General features: G+C 35.3%; 1 protein-coding gene across 2 annotated transcripts in view; it reads left to right on the top strand.

The window, feature by feature from the left end:
* Nucleotides 1-14,667, top strand: part of CCDC40 (coiled-coil domain containing 40) — a 120,593-nt gene that overhangs the window by 28,527 nt on the left and 77,399 nt on the right. Inside the window, exons 5-9 of one of the 2 annotated variants that reach the window (XM_001380200.4) lie at nt 2,056-2,204; nt 4,144-4,227; nt 4,304-4,523; nt 12,875-13,032; nt 13,294-13,416. In XM_001380200.4, coding sequence (XP_001380237.3) covers nt 2,056-2,204; nt 4,144-4,227; nt 4,304-4,523; nt 12,875-13,032; nt 13,294-13,416 — 734 coding nt within the window. Of the gene's footprint in view, nt 1-2,052; nt 2,205-4,143; nt 4,228-4,303; nt 4,524-12,874; nt 13,033-13,293; nt 13,417-14,667 lie in introns of both variants that reach the window. The other variant, XM_007482905.3, reaches the window with a different exon arrangement.

Raw genomic sequence — 14,667 nt, 5'->3', positions numbered from 1 at the left:
ATATATGTTTTGACTTTATCCCTTAGTATATAGTGTGAGATGTTAGTTTATACCTTGTTTCTGCTTTCCAGTTTTTCCAACAGTTTTTGTCAAATGGTGAATTCTTGTCTCAAAAGATGGAATCTTTGGATTTATCAAACATTATATTACTGTGTTCATTTACTACTATGTATTGTGTACCTAATCTATTCTATTGATCCACTACTCTATTTCTTAGTCAGTACCAGCTTGTTTTGATAACGACTTTACAGGACAGTTTGAGATCTGGCATGGCTAAGCCACCTTCCTTCCTGTTTTTTTTTCATTAATTCCCTTGATATTGATATACCTTTTTTTCAAGAAGAATTTTGTTATTTTTCCTAGCTCTATAATATAATTTTTGGTGGCTTGATTTGTGTGGCACTGAATAAATCAATTAACTTAGGTAGAATTGTCATTTTATTTTATTGGCTCAGTCTATCCATGAGCAATTAACATTTTTCCAGTTAATTAAATCTGACTTAGTTTGTACAAAAATTATCTTGTAATTGTGTTCATACAATTTCTGGATTAGTCTAGACACTGGAGTTTATTTCAAAGGGTTTACTAACGTAGTTATATCTGCACTTTAAAATATTAAAAAAAAACTTTGACTATTATATGGAGGTTGGGTTGCAGGTAGGGACAGGCTTGAGACAAAGAGACCAATTAGGTGGGTGAATGAATGGATCCAAAGACCAAACATTAATAGTTAAATGTCAACTTGGAGAAAAATCTCTAATGGACCACTCCAAAGATCTATTGTTGACCCTGTGCTATTTAATATCAATAGCAATGATTTGAATAAAAGAAAAGATAGTATGTTTATTGAATATGCAAACAACACAAAGCTAGAAAGGATGGCTAATACACTGGATCACAGTCAGGATCCAAAAAGGTCTTAACAGACTAGAACACTAGAATGAAGCCAATTTTAAAAAAATATAATACAAATAAATGTAATGACTTGTACTTGGCTTTTTGTATAAACAGTTTTACATGTATAACATAAGGGAGGTGTGACTAGAAGGCAATTCTTCTGGGAAAAGGGATCATATAGTTTAGTGTGCTGAAAATTGGATATGAGTTGACAGTCTGATATGACAACCATAAAGGCCAATGAATTCCTAGACTTCATTAAGAAAGGCATTGGTGTCTGGAACTAGGGAAGTGGCAGTCTTGCCATACTTATTAGTCTGACCAAATTTAGAATTTTGCTAAATTCTAGAATACAAACTTCAGTTCCAGATACCACCTTTCTTAGGAAGGACATTTATAAGCCAGAGAGCATCCAGAGGAAGCTGGCCCAGGATGGTAAGGACCTGCAAATCATGCCACATACGATAGGTGAAAGGAAATAGAGATGTTTGACCTAATGAAACAACTAGTAATTTTACCTTGAAGTTCTCAACAAAGCTTAAAATCCTGAAGACAAATTCTCCCAAATACAAAAATCAAGACAGCTGACTATTAAGTGGTAGTTGAGTTTGAGAAGACCCTAGAATAAAAGAGGGCAGTTAGGTGGCACAATGGATAAAATGCTAAGTTAAAATCCAGTCTTAGATACTTCCTAGCTATTCCTGGGCAAGTAACGCTGCAAAATTAGCTGGAAAGGGGAATGGCAAACCATTCTAGTATCTGTAAGAAAATCTCAAATGGGGTCACAAAGAGTCAAACAACCAAATGACAAAAAGAATAAAAGAGAGATGCTCTATTTGATCATATGTGAGCATAAATACATGAATCACATCCTTTCCCTTCCTCAGCCAATTAGTAATGGATCAAGAACCACTATTTTAGTAACAGTTTTTAAAAATTGGATCATAGAATAAATGATAATTTATAAATTTATATTATGCTTTACTGTATTGCATTAGATTTCTGAGACAATGTGGTTAATTGGACTTTCACATAACATTTCCCCACATCAGTAGAGTTGTTAACCTATTGTTTGTATGAACTTCTAAGTAATTTTTCTTGTTACCCTTCTTGACATTTCTGATTTCTTCTTTCCTCTACCCCTCTCAATCTTAGTAGGAATGGAAACCAGAGCGGTTACTCCACTCTTAGATACTATTAATCTCTTCAGCCAGACTGGAGAATCTGGAATAGAGCATATATCAGAATCAGATATAAGTGAAGAGATGGAAGAAGAAGCTCAGTTGGTGGTTTTGGATCCAAACCATGTAAGAAGATTCTCAGATTTTACTTTTGGCATAAGCACCTGAACATAGATTGAGTGTTGATTAGCAACTGCATTTTAATCCTATTTTCTCCCTCTATCTATTCAGCTCCCATTTCCCTGACTTTCCTAGTCCAGTGTTGCCTCTCCCTCCTCTAAATTCTTACCAAACTTGTCTGTGACATTCAACATATATCATCATATATTTTAATTGTGCAGTGTTTCCCCACCCCTCTTAAGAACAAGGGCAATTACTTATATATTTTTTTCTATTCCTCATAATGCATAACATAGTTAAATTTTCTAAAATGGCTAGGTATATTAGACTTATATCAGACAGTTTGGTAGATTATCATTTTCGGGTTGTCCCTATTAAGGGAGAAATGGGAAATTGGGAAGGACCTATCAAAGTTCTCAAAGGCAATGGGCATTCTTCCATATTCAAATTTTGCCAGAATTTTTTATCTTACTTTTAACAATCTGCATCTTTTCCAAATCCAGACATGTAGTATACCCCCTCTACAACTATCTCCCAAACTTCTACTCACATCAATGGGCTAGGTCCTTAAGAGGATGACTGAATTCTAGGAGTAATGTTCAAGGGGGTGGGTTTTAGATTCTGTCATTCATGAACCTTTAACATTGTTCTACCCAATAAGATCAGTCAGCCAGACTTCAATTATTTTTTGGAAAAGGTATTGCTAAGGTGGCATAGTAGGAATGATTGGTCCAAAAGACACCCATTCCTGCTCTCCCCCTGTACACACAAAGTCCCTGGGGAGAATAGGATCAGTGTTATAGTACAGAGGCAATGAGGCACATATATAGCCTTTTTTTTTTTTGTGGAGACCTCATGGAATTCCACTTGGATGTAATTCTTTGATGGATGGACTTTAGGAATTGGTGCCTTTCCAGAGTCCATAGCTAGCATCCTCTCTGCTAAAATGAATTCTATTCCATGAAACTTTTCCCCTCCCTTTCGTAGCTATCCTTCTGAATCTGTGTCTGTCCATATTTACTCTTAGTGTATTTCCCTCTATTCCCAGCTGTGTGTGTTTTCTGCTACTGGTCTAGAGTCTCTAATAATATGATCATTGGGAGGAAAAAAGGATATATAGAAACAGATAGAGAGACAAAGAAAGATAATGAGAGATAACAAGAGAGACAGAGAAATGAAGTCAGAGAGATAGAGTCAGAAAGATAGACACAGAAAGAAACAAAAGAGAAAACGAGAAATTACCTCACTCAGCTTCCTACTCCTGCTGGAACCTTTAGCTCCAGAACTTGGAGTCTTTCATTGATCACCTAACTGATCTAACTATTGACTCTTTCACCTCTGAACTCAGTGCTCTTTTCCTACATAGGCCTATATTGTTTCAGCAATCATAAAATGTTTCCTTAGAGATACCACCTTCATCCAATGGCTCAATGTTCCATGATCCTTCCAGATTAAGGGTTTGTTCACTCTCTGTGATGAAGCTATGGAAAAATTTCTTAAAATCTTTGTCTATTCCATTGACTGACATTGGGGTGGTGGCAGAACTCTACTCTTGCAAACTTATTTTTTTAATGCAATGCCTTATATATATATATATATATATATATGTATATATATATATATACATATATATATATATATATATATATATATATATATAGAGAGAGAGAGAGAGAGAGAGAGAGAGAGAGAGAGAAAATATGGAGCATTATCTCAAGCCATTGACCTAAGACAAATACACCCAAAATTCACAGAAAAATCCATTACCCTTCTAAGGTAGGAGCTTAATAAATGCTTCCCGATGCATTCATTCATCTATGCACATGCGAATTACACAGAATTAATAAACCTGAGGTATTAGAGGTAAAGACCAAATGTGTAAACCATTCTTATTTCCTACCACTGAATGCTAGGGAGTAACAACACTGGTTTTCCTTTATTTCAGCCCTTGATGAAAAGATTCCAATCTGCATTGAAGAATTACCTAAAGAAACAGATAGAAAAAATCAAGTTGGAGATCCGTGAACTGGTACAGTATTAGTTTACTTCATAAATCACACAAATTTTGTTATATGTAAGTGGCACTGACTGACTTTTCTGTCTAGAATGTAGCTACAAAGCATGGCAAAACTCAAAGGGAGGAGCTTGGTGTACAACTCTATGGTGTACAACAGCATTTGGCTCAGCTACAAATGGAACTGGAAAAGAGCCATGATCAATATTCTGTCATTGAGGCTGAAAGGAGGCAGACAGAGGAAGAACTCCAAACTATTAGGGCCCTCTACAACAAAACCGTTGCCACTGCCAAGGATGAACAACAAAAAAGTAAATAGCAATATCTTTTTTTACTTTATTTTTCAGTTTATGGTGCAACTTTTTTATGTCTTTCATAACATTAAGAGTCCATATACATTTTGGGAGATCTGAAAATGCATACATGATATTCTCCAAACTTGCAAGTATATACTTCACAGTATTACAGAGGAAAGTTTTATTAGGGAAAGGAAGGGAACATTTATTAAGCACCTACTATGTGCCAGGCACTGTACTAGACACTGAGGGTGATGACTTGAGAGTAGGTTATGCCCAGTGGGAGTAGAAAGGGAAGGACTGGAAAAGATTGTAACGTTCACATCCCAAATGTAAAGGCCAGAATGGAATGAGAATCATACCCCATTTCTCTCAGAGCAATTTGGCAGGTGAATTTTAAACCTCATATTTATAAACAGCCCTTCACTGGCACACTGTTACAGAAGCAAGATACATGTATACAAAGCAATCACCAACAATACAAGGTAGTTAATGTTTAAGTTCCAGATATATGGTATACATAAACAATACTCTCATTAGGGTAGACTCCAAAGACTAAGTGCAATTTGTTAGTGGGATTCAAGGATATGTGGAAAAGAAAAGTAATGGCCTTTTAGATGAGAGGAATCATCTGAAGGAGTGAAAGTGTGTTCAAGGAACAATGAATCAACAAGTTTGGTGTGAAGGTTTATATGAAGAGTAGGGAGAAAAATAAGTTTTAAAAGATAGGTCAAAGTTTGATGTTGGGGGACCTTAAATATATATTTATACACACATATATGTGAGTCTTCTATTCCCCGAAATATAATTTAGTAGGCATTATACATTTTAGTTATAGTAAATAATTTCATTTATATCTTATTTTTTCCTTTTCAGCTGTTCCCCAACTCTAATAGTATTAAAAAAAATAATTTATTGATTTTTTTGTTTGTTTATATTACCATAGTTTTCTCCAGTATCCTTTCTCCTTCTCCTCCCAGAGAGCCATCTGTGGCAGGCAAAAAATGAAATGACTGAGGAAACAAAGGTTTGAGCTTCTGAGCATATCAATTTTTTAAGTAATACATGCCAGTCTCCCAACAAACCAAGACCAGTTGCCTTCTGCAGCTTTGGCATGGACCCCAAATATAGGAGGAGATGGATTTGTATACATTAAAAACAATTAATGAAATAATGCCAGTTATTTAAAAAGAAACAATTAACCAGGATACAACATTAGGCAGTCTAATTTCTAATTGGAGGAAAGATTGGGGACTTTTCAAGTTGGGAGTGAGGGGGAGTGAACAGAGTCAGTTCCCTGAATTTAGAAACAGAAGTGTCTCTATACAATCAAAGGAACAAGGAAACAATAATTAATTGATCACTAAGGATCAAGTTTTTAGATAAGACATAGAGTTTGCTTGAGACCTACAACTGTAAGAAAATTCTTTGCATCAATTTTTGGATATGACTGGATTTCTGGGCAGCATAACATCAGTCTTTAGTTAAAGGTCTCCAATCAATAGGTAGAGATGATTCCGCTTCCCCCATTGATAAATGGTCAAAGGATATGAACAAGCAATTCTAAAACAAAGTAATTAAAGCTTTCTATAGTCATGCACAAAATTCTTCAAATGACTATTAAAGAAAAATGTGAATTAAAACAACTAAGAAACTACCACACACTTAATCAGATTGGCTATCATGACAGAAAAAACTTGGAGAGGATATGGGAAATCTGGGATATGGATGCATTGTTGGAGGAGTTGTGAACTGATTCATTCAGGAAAGCAATTTGGACCTATACCCAAAGGGCTATAAAGTACATGCCCTTTGATCCAGCAATACTATTACTAGGTTTGTCTCCCAAAAAGATTAAAAGGGGGGTGGGGTGAAGACCTATATATAAAAAAATATTTAAAGCAGCTCTTTTTAGAGGGGCAAAGATTTGGAAAGTGAGCAGATACCCATCAATTGGGGAATGATTGATTAAGTTTTAGTATACGATTATAATGAAATACTATTTTGTTGTAAGAAATGACAAGCAGGAGGAGCTGAGGAAAACCTGGAAAGACTTACACAGACTGAAACAGTGAAATAAGCAGAACCAGGAGAACACTGTACAGTAACAGGAATATTTTTCAACAAACAACTATGAATAACAGCTATTCTCCATAATACAGTGACTGAAAACTTCCACAGGACTAATCATAAAAAATGCCATATACTTCCAGAAAAGAACTACGTCTAAATCCAGACCAAAGCAAACTTTTTTCACTTAATTTTTTTTCTCTTTGAATTTACTTCCACAAAAGAATTAATATGGAAATACATGATTGCACATATAAAATCTATATGAGATGATTGCTTACCATCTCAAGGCAAATAGGAGTAAGGGGGGAGAGGGAAAGAGAGAATTTGAGACTCAATATTCTTTGAAAAATGTTGGAAACTGTTTTTACATGTAATTGGGGAATAAATAAAATAAAAATTTAGTACCTTAAAATAAAATAAAAATCTCTCCCCTATCTTGTCCTAAAAATTCCTCCCTTATCTTCTCATCTTACCCTCCTTCTTGATATGTACTTTCCTCTTGGTATCCCTTCCTTCCCTCCCCTTTTTATTATCTCCTTGCCCTCCTTTCTCTTAACCCACCCTTCCTTCTCTGATTTCCTCAGTCGCCCAAGGTAACTCCTAGACCCTCCCTTGTCCCATCCCCCTTTTTTCCTTGTGCATTAAAAAAGTATTTACTGTTCTAATTGTTTATGTTTTTCTTTCTCTATCCCAAGTCCAATGAGAGTAGAGTTCTAGTACTACCAGCCCTCCACCATCTCCTCCTCCCCTTCTCCATGGCAGTTTCTCTATTCATTTCTCCTTCATATGAAATAGCCACTCTATCTCCTCCCAGTCTATTCCACTACCATCTTGACTCATCCCATTACCTTCACCTCAGCCTCAAGTCTTCCCCAAGAATATATGCCTCTTCAAAATACCCAGGCAATGATCCCATTCCCAAGAGCCATGAATGGCATTTTCTCATTCATGAATCAAAACTATTTGACCTTTTGGTTGCTTAGGATCAGTCTTTCATTACCTTTGTATGTTTCTTACAGATCAAATTTTCTGCTCAGTTCTGGGTTTTCCTCCAGGAATAGTTGAAACTCCTTTAGTTCATTAAATATCTACTTGTTACCCTGTATATGCTTATCTTTACATGATATGCTATTCTTGATCTTGGCCCAGTTCTTTTGTGCTACTAAATGCTGCATTTCATGTCTCTGACTAAGTCCACAGTATTACAATTGTTTTTCTTGTTGCTTCTTGTATTTTCTCCTTTACCAGGAACTACAGAACTTAGCAATGATGTTTCTATACATTATCATTTTGGGGTCTCTTTGAGGTAGTGATCAGTGGATTCCTTTCACTTTACCCTCTGATCCGAGAATTTCTTGGAGTATGATGTCTAAATTCTTTTTTTTTAATCATAACATTCTGGGAATCCAACTATTCTTATATTGTCTCTCCTTGATCTATTTTCCATGTCAGTTATTTGAGTCACAAGATGTTTCATATTCTTTTCTATTCTTTCATTCTTGCTTTACTATTTTTATTGTCTTGGGAAATCATTAGCTTCCCCTTGTCTAATTCTAGTTCTCAATAAGTTATTTTTTTTCTGAATTTCTGGATTTCCTTTATCATTTGGGTGATCTTTTATAATTTTCTTAATTTGCTTGTATTTTTTTTTCTAATTTTTCCTCAGCCTCTCTCATTTTTTTAGGTCTTTTTTTTATGCTCTTCCAAAAGTTCTTTTTGAATTTGAGGCCATTTATTGTATTCCTTTGCTGTTTCTGAAGTAAGTGTTTTCACTTCACTGTCCTCTGAGTTGGAACCATCTTTGTCTTTTTACTTTGTCTATTTTCTCTTTTTAAAAGATATCATTCCTATATTATAATTTGGCCACAAATCCAGATTAAAATTTTAGGAATTTTCATATTTGCATTCTATTCTAGTAATTCAGAGATTTTCCAGCATCAATCTATTATTTAATAGATTTAGTCTTGTATTTACAAAACTTCAGCTGTCTACCTGCCCTTATTATAGACATTTACTATGAAATGAAAATAATAGTATCAAGACCCCCCCCCCTCAAGGGACCTCAAGGGAAAAACTTCCTAACTTTATTTGATTCCAGACATATGTTATGTTGATAGCAAATCAGATAGTCATTAACCAGGTAGGGAAATTTCCTGTTCAGAAAGAAATAGTCCTGCTATTGCCTTCTTGATAATTCTGACAATCATCTTATAACCAAAATTTAAAATATTAGTAAGTTTTAGTTCTAAGAGTAAAACTTTAGTACTAACACAAATAGCAAGGATTAGTTCCAAGGCAGAAGAATAATAAGAGCTAAATAATTGGAATTAAGTGACTTGCCCAGGGTCACATAGAGAGGAAGTGGTCTGAGACCATATTTGAATCCAGGACCTCCCATCTCCAGGCCTGACTCTCTATCCACTGAGACACTTAGCTGCTCCTTATCATTTACTTATAAATTAAAACTAACCACATTCTTGTGTTTCAGACATAAAGTAAGTACTTGATAATTTATTTAAATTAATATATTGCTTATTGAGCATATCAATTTATTAAGCAATGCATGCCCAACAAATCAGGACCACATCCCATATACATCTGTGTATATTTGTAAACCTTGCCTTCTGTCTTAGTATCACTTTTAAGACAGAATAGTGGCAAGGGCTAGGCAAACAGGGTTAAATAACTTGCCCAAAGTCAAACGGCTAGGAAGTGTCCGAGGTCTGATTTGAACCCAATCCTCCTTACTCTAGGCCTGGCCCTCTAGCCATCATGCTACTTAGCTGTCCCTCAAAACAGCATTTTTTAAAAGAGAAAAAAGGAAACGAAGAAAAATCCAGCACCACTGATCAATATATCAATACAACAACGAAAAAAGTATGAAATAGGTACAAGGTACAACACTTGTGAACCTCTCATCTCCTCAAAGAGGCTGTCATATCATAGCTCATCTTTCCAGTCATACTTATTTTTATGTACTTTTGCAAGATTCAGTTTTGATTGGAGAATTGTGGTGTTTTTTTCAGTTTCCTTTGTTTTAGTCATGTGTAAATATTGTTTTTCTGGCCCTGATTATTTCACTCTGCCTTAATTCATGTAGCTCTCTGCTTCTCTGTATTCATAACATTTGTCACTTCACAGTAAAATTTCATCATTCATTAAAAAATTCAATTACACTCACATATCACAATTTATTTAGTCTTTTTCTCAACTGATAAGCATCTCTACTTTGTTTTAAATTCTTTGCTATCAGAGAAAGTGCTGATATAAATATTTTAGTGTGCTTGTGGTTATCAATAACCTCCTTGAACTATAAACTTAGTAATGGGATCTCTGGATAAAAGGGACATATAAATCCCTTTATTTACATAATTCCAACTTTGCTTTCCATAATGGTTTTAACAGTATTTGTTTCACTTGATACCTATTTACATATTATTCATTTTTTGCTATAGAGTGATTTTTTTAAAGCCTAAACCCTAAATCACATAACCATATATACATGTGATAAGTGACATCATATGTTCTCCTTTTGCATTTCTACTCCCATAGTTCTTTCTCTGTGTGAATAGCATTCTTTCCCATAAGTCCTTCAGGAGTGTCCTGGCTTGTTGCATTACTACAGCAAAGTCCATTACATGGATTGTTCCACAATGTTTTACTTTCTGTGTACAATGTTCTCCTCATTCTACTCATTTTACTCTGCATCAGTTCATTGCGGTTCTCCCAGTTCACATAGAAATCCTCCAGATCATCATTTCTTACAGCACAATAGTATTCCATCACCCTCATATACCACAATCTGTTCAACCATTTCCCAATCAAGCGATACCCCCTCATTTTCCAATTTCTTGCCACAACAAAGAGCACAGCTACGAATATTCTTGTACAAGTATTTTTCCTTATTATCTCTTTGAGGTACAAACCTAGTAGTGGTATTGGTGGATCAAAGTGTATGCATTCTTTTAATGCTTTTACCAGTATTTTAAAAATAATCTTTTACTATTTGTCTTTAATCTTTTGTTAACAAAGAAAATTGAGTTTGTGAAAGTGTTAAACACAATCCCCTCTATTCTGTGAACAAAGGATTAATTCAATTGTAGAAATTAAGGATGAGATTAGTTGTTTAAAAGAAACCTTGAGGACAGCTGGGTGGCTCAGTGGATTGAGAGTCAGGTCTAGAGATGGGAGGTCCTGGGTTCAAATTTGACCTCAGACACTTCTTACTTGTGTGATCCTAGGGAAGTCATTTAACCCCCATTACCTAGCTCTTACCACTCTTCTGTCTTAGAACCAATACATAGCTTTGATTCTAAGATGGAAGTAAGGGTTATTAAAAACAAATAAATAAATAAAGGAAACCTCATCAGAATTAATCCATCCTAAGTGTGAGTTGAAGACAAGTTTCTGATGACAAATAGAATGTCACTTAGAAAACAATCAACCTAAAATAGTAAAATAATAAACTTGAAAATTGCCACATTATGAGCATCAGTCATAATGAAAGACAATATTGTAGTGAATAGGTCATATAGAAATATAGATAATCATTATGGATCCTATGAAAAGGAAAGATAGAGGGTAATAATTTCAGTATTTATCTCACACCATCCAGAGAAGAAGGATGGGATGCATTGGTTTTAAGATAGCCACTTCTCTATAAAAGAAGGACCAATATATAGTTATCATCACTTAATAGAAATATCCCCAAAGAATATATATATGCTTTGTTCTGATTATTTATGCTGCAATTTTCTCATTGATAATTTGCTTTCTTGGTCATCTCCAACCTACCTGTCCAACTTTATGGTACTACTTCCCTTCATACATGCTATATTGTAGCCTAACCAAAGCACTTGAAGTTAAACTGTCCTTTCATGCCCCTGTGACCATTATACCCCATTCCTGGAATGGTTTCCCTACCCATATCTTTGCCTGCTAAAAACTTCTCTTCAAGAATCAGCAGAGATACTACCTCTCTATGAAACCTTCTCTAATCCTCAGATACAAATTATCTCTTAGCAAATCTACCCATGCATTTATTTTATTTTCCTCTTCCCCATTAGATTATAAACCACTCAGGAGCAGGGACTATATGTTGTTCTATATTTATAAGTAAATATATATATATATATGCACAATATTTAACATATAATAATTTATAATCATAATATTTTATTAGAATTATCTGACACTTCAGGTTTCAGCTTTGGCCATGACAACCATTTCTAGTATATCTCATTTGCCTTATTGTCTTGGTTCCCAAATTGTGACTGTTGGCTTCTGGTACTAGCTTGCCTAGACAAGGTCGAACCAAGCACACCTTAACTCATTCCTCTGGCTCAAAGCCTAGAGTGTCCAGAGTCAAACAGGCATTATTTGTGATTATAACTTAACAAATTGGCATTGTAGGCTGCAAATCAATCTTTGGTGATTTGGGTTAGTGTGAATACATTCACCAGAGTCTGCTCTGGTCAGTGTCTATCACAGATCCTGGCCCAGAAAAGGTGTTTGACAAATTGTTATTGATAGATTGATTGATTATGTCTGGGTAAATGGATGATGTCACATTTCTGAATCTGAAACTAAAGTTGAAAGCATGACAGAGGCAAGGCCTAGATAAAGCTATTCATCAACTTTCTCACAATATGATACCACCACATCCTACCCCGTGTCAAGATAAATGTTTTTTTCTTTTTTTTTTATCCTTACCTTCTGTCCTATAATCCATATCAATTCCAAGGCAGAAGAGCAGTAAGAGCTAAGCAATTGGATTTAAGTGACTTGTCCTGGGTCATGCAGCCTGAGACCAGATATGAACCCAGGATCGCCTGTTCTCCAATCCTGGCTCTTTATCCACTGAACAGCCTTGCTGCTCCAAGATAAATGTTTCTCCACTGTAAATAATCCTAATACTTCATTTAAAAAATACTTTCATGTCAAAATTCTAGATTTTCCAAGAGTTCAGTAAAGAGGAATAAAATTAAAATTAAATTAAAGCATTGTAAAATTAAAGCATTGTGTTTTCAGATATAGGAAGGAGCTCCTCTAACCATAGAAAATGGAATGTTTTATTTTGTGGGGCTAAATTATACTTGCTTCTCTTTCATTAGACAATAAGACCTCTGAAGGCCAAGACAAGACTTCTGGATTTAAATAATAGGATATCATCTCATCCCTATGGGATTGGAGGGTCGGAAAAGCCACTGTTCTTTACTTCTTGATTTTAGAACATCAGGGAAAAGGCATACCGTTAAGCCCTGGTAAACAACATTCATATTCTCTCTCTTCAGTGGCTGAGCTACAAACTGAGATGGAATCCTTGACATTGCGCCTGTTCTATCTGCAGAATATAGACCAGGATGTACAAGATGATATCAGTATAATGAAACAGGTGGTAAAGAAGGCTGAAGTTGAGAAGCAAAATGCAGAACTTGAGAAGAAAAAACAGGTATTTGACAAATTGAACATATATGTAACCATTAGTATTTCCTGTATGAAATTTACTAAGGAAAGCTTATTAAGTTTACTAATAACACAATTCCCACAAAGAATTATTGATTTTACTGTACTATCTTGTTTGATGGATGTGAGACAAACATCCCACATTAAATGTTCCTTCTTACCTACATTCTAACCCTACTTGGAATCTTGATGATTCAGTGACTCCTTTAGAACATACATCTATATTGTGTATCTTCTAATTTTTCAGGATCTCTTTGTGGACCGGCTTACCAGGACTGCTAACCAGTTAGAAGAGCAAATTGCTCTATATGAAGCACAATTAGGTGCCCAAACTCAAGACACAAAAATGATACGACAGGCAGTGGCTGAGGTAAGAGGAGATCAGATATCTCTTTAAAATCTCTAATTTGTCTATGGCTCTTATCTTAAAACAATGTGGTTCTTAGAAAGGGCACTGAATTTAGACTCAGAAGTCCTCAATTCAAATCCTGATTCTTCTACTTGATACTTCTGGGATCTTGGGCAGATCATTTGAACCTCTACAGGCTTCAATTTCCTTATCTGTAAAATGAAATGATTGAATTAGATGACATTTTTTAAAATCTTCACCTTCTTTCTGTGAATCTTAAAATTTCTCAGATTTGTGAATGTTAAAAATTCTCAGACTCTACCTTAGAACATTTGATTAGGACCATTCCCCATTTTAAAACAATGAAGGGACTTTGGTCAGGAAGGTAGGAACTCTAACATTACTCCACCCATACTTAGACATACTTTAGGGGAAGAGAAAGTTGTAAACTCCTTACTGAACAAAGAAAAAGTACTTAATTCATACTTATAGTGAGGTAAAGCCCTTAAACTAGGTCTATTTTTAGATCTAATACAAAAGGGTGCTAAGTACCTATGAAGGTCAAATTAATCACTAAAAGGTCAGGCAACTTGCAAACTTGCAAGGGACGAGCTTAACAAAAGAGGTGTGAAGTTTTAGTCTACTCAGGTGTGAATTAAGAATGGTCAGTCCTGTGAAAACGTCTACTGTGACTGGTAGATGTGAAAACTTAGGGGAGGTGACATAGGAGAAAATTCTCTTTAAAAGGAGGCCAGAAGGCCTCTGAATGGTAATATATTCAGCCTTGGAAGCTGAAGTGGAGCTATGGAGCTGAATTGGAGGCTGGTCTCTGTCTCGGTGGCTGAAAGGGAATTCAGCCTTGGAAGCTGAAGTGGAGCTTCCTGAGCTATACTGGAGGGTCTCTCTGAACACTAGAGTTTTGCTTGGAAGGATCTTGTGATGAGTTGATAAAAGACTGACTGATCTCTCTCTCTTAAGGCTTAAGCCTAGGCTGGCCTAGCCCTTTTCTCATTATTTCCTCTTACTCTCTCTCCCTTTCCTTAATTCCTTATTTGTATTAATTAAAATCTCCATAAAAACCCAGCTGACTTGGGTATATTTAATATTGGGGAATTTTCCCATGGTGACCACTTTATTTTTAATATAAAATCAAGACACAAAAAATTATCTTTACAGTTTTGGCAATTCAAAGTCTTGAAGCCTTATTTTCGCAGTCACAGTTTAAAGCAACCACTCTTTTAACTGTAACATCTCTTAGAATCAATACTAAGT

This window comes from Monodelphis domestica, chromosome 2 (genome assembly GCF_027887165.1).
Source record: "Monodelphis domestica isolate mMonDom1 chromosome 2, mMonDom1.pri, whole genome shotgun sequence".
Lineage (NCBI taxonomy): Eukaryota > Metazoa > Chordata > Mammalia > Didelphimorphia > Didelphidae > Monodelphis > Monodelphis domestica.
This window is presented reverse-complemented; position numbering and strand designations above follow the sequence as displayed.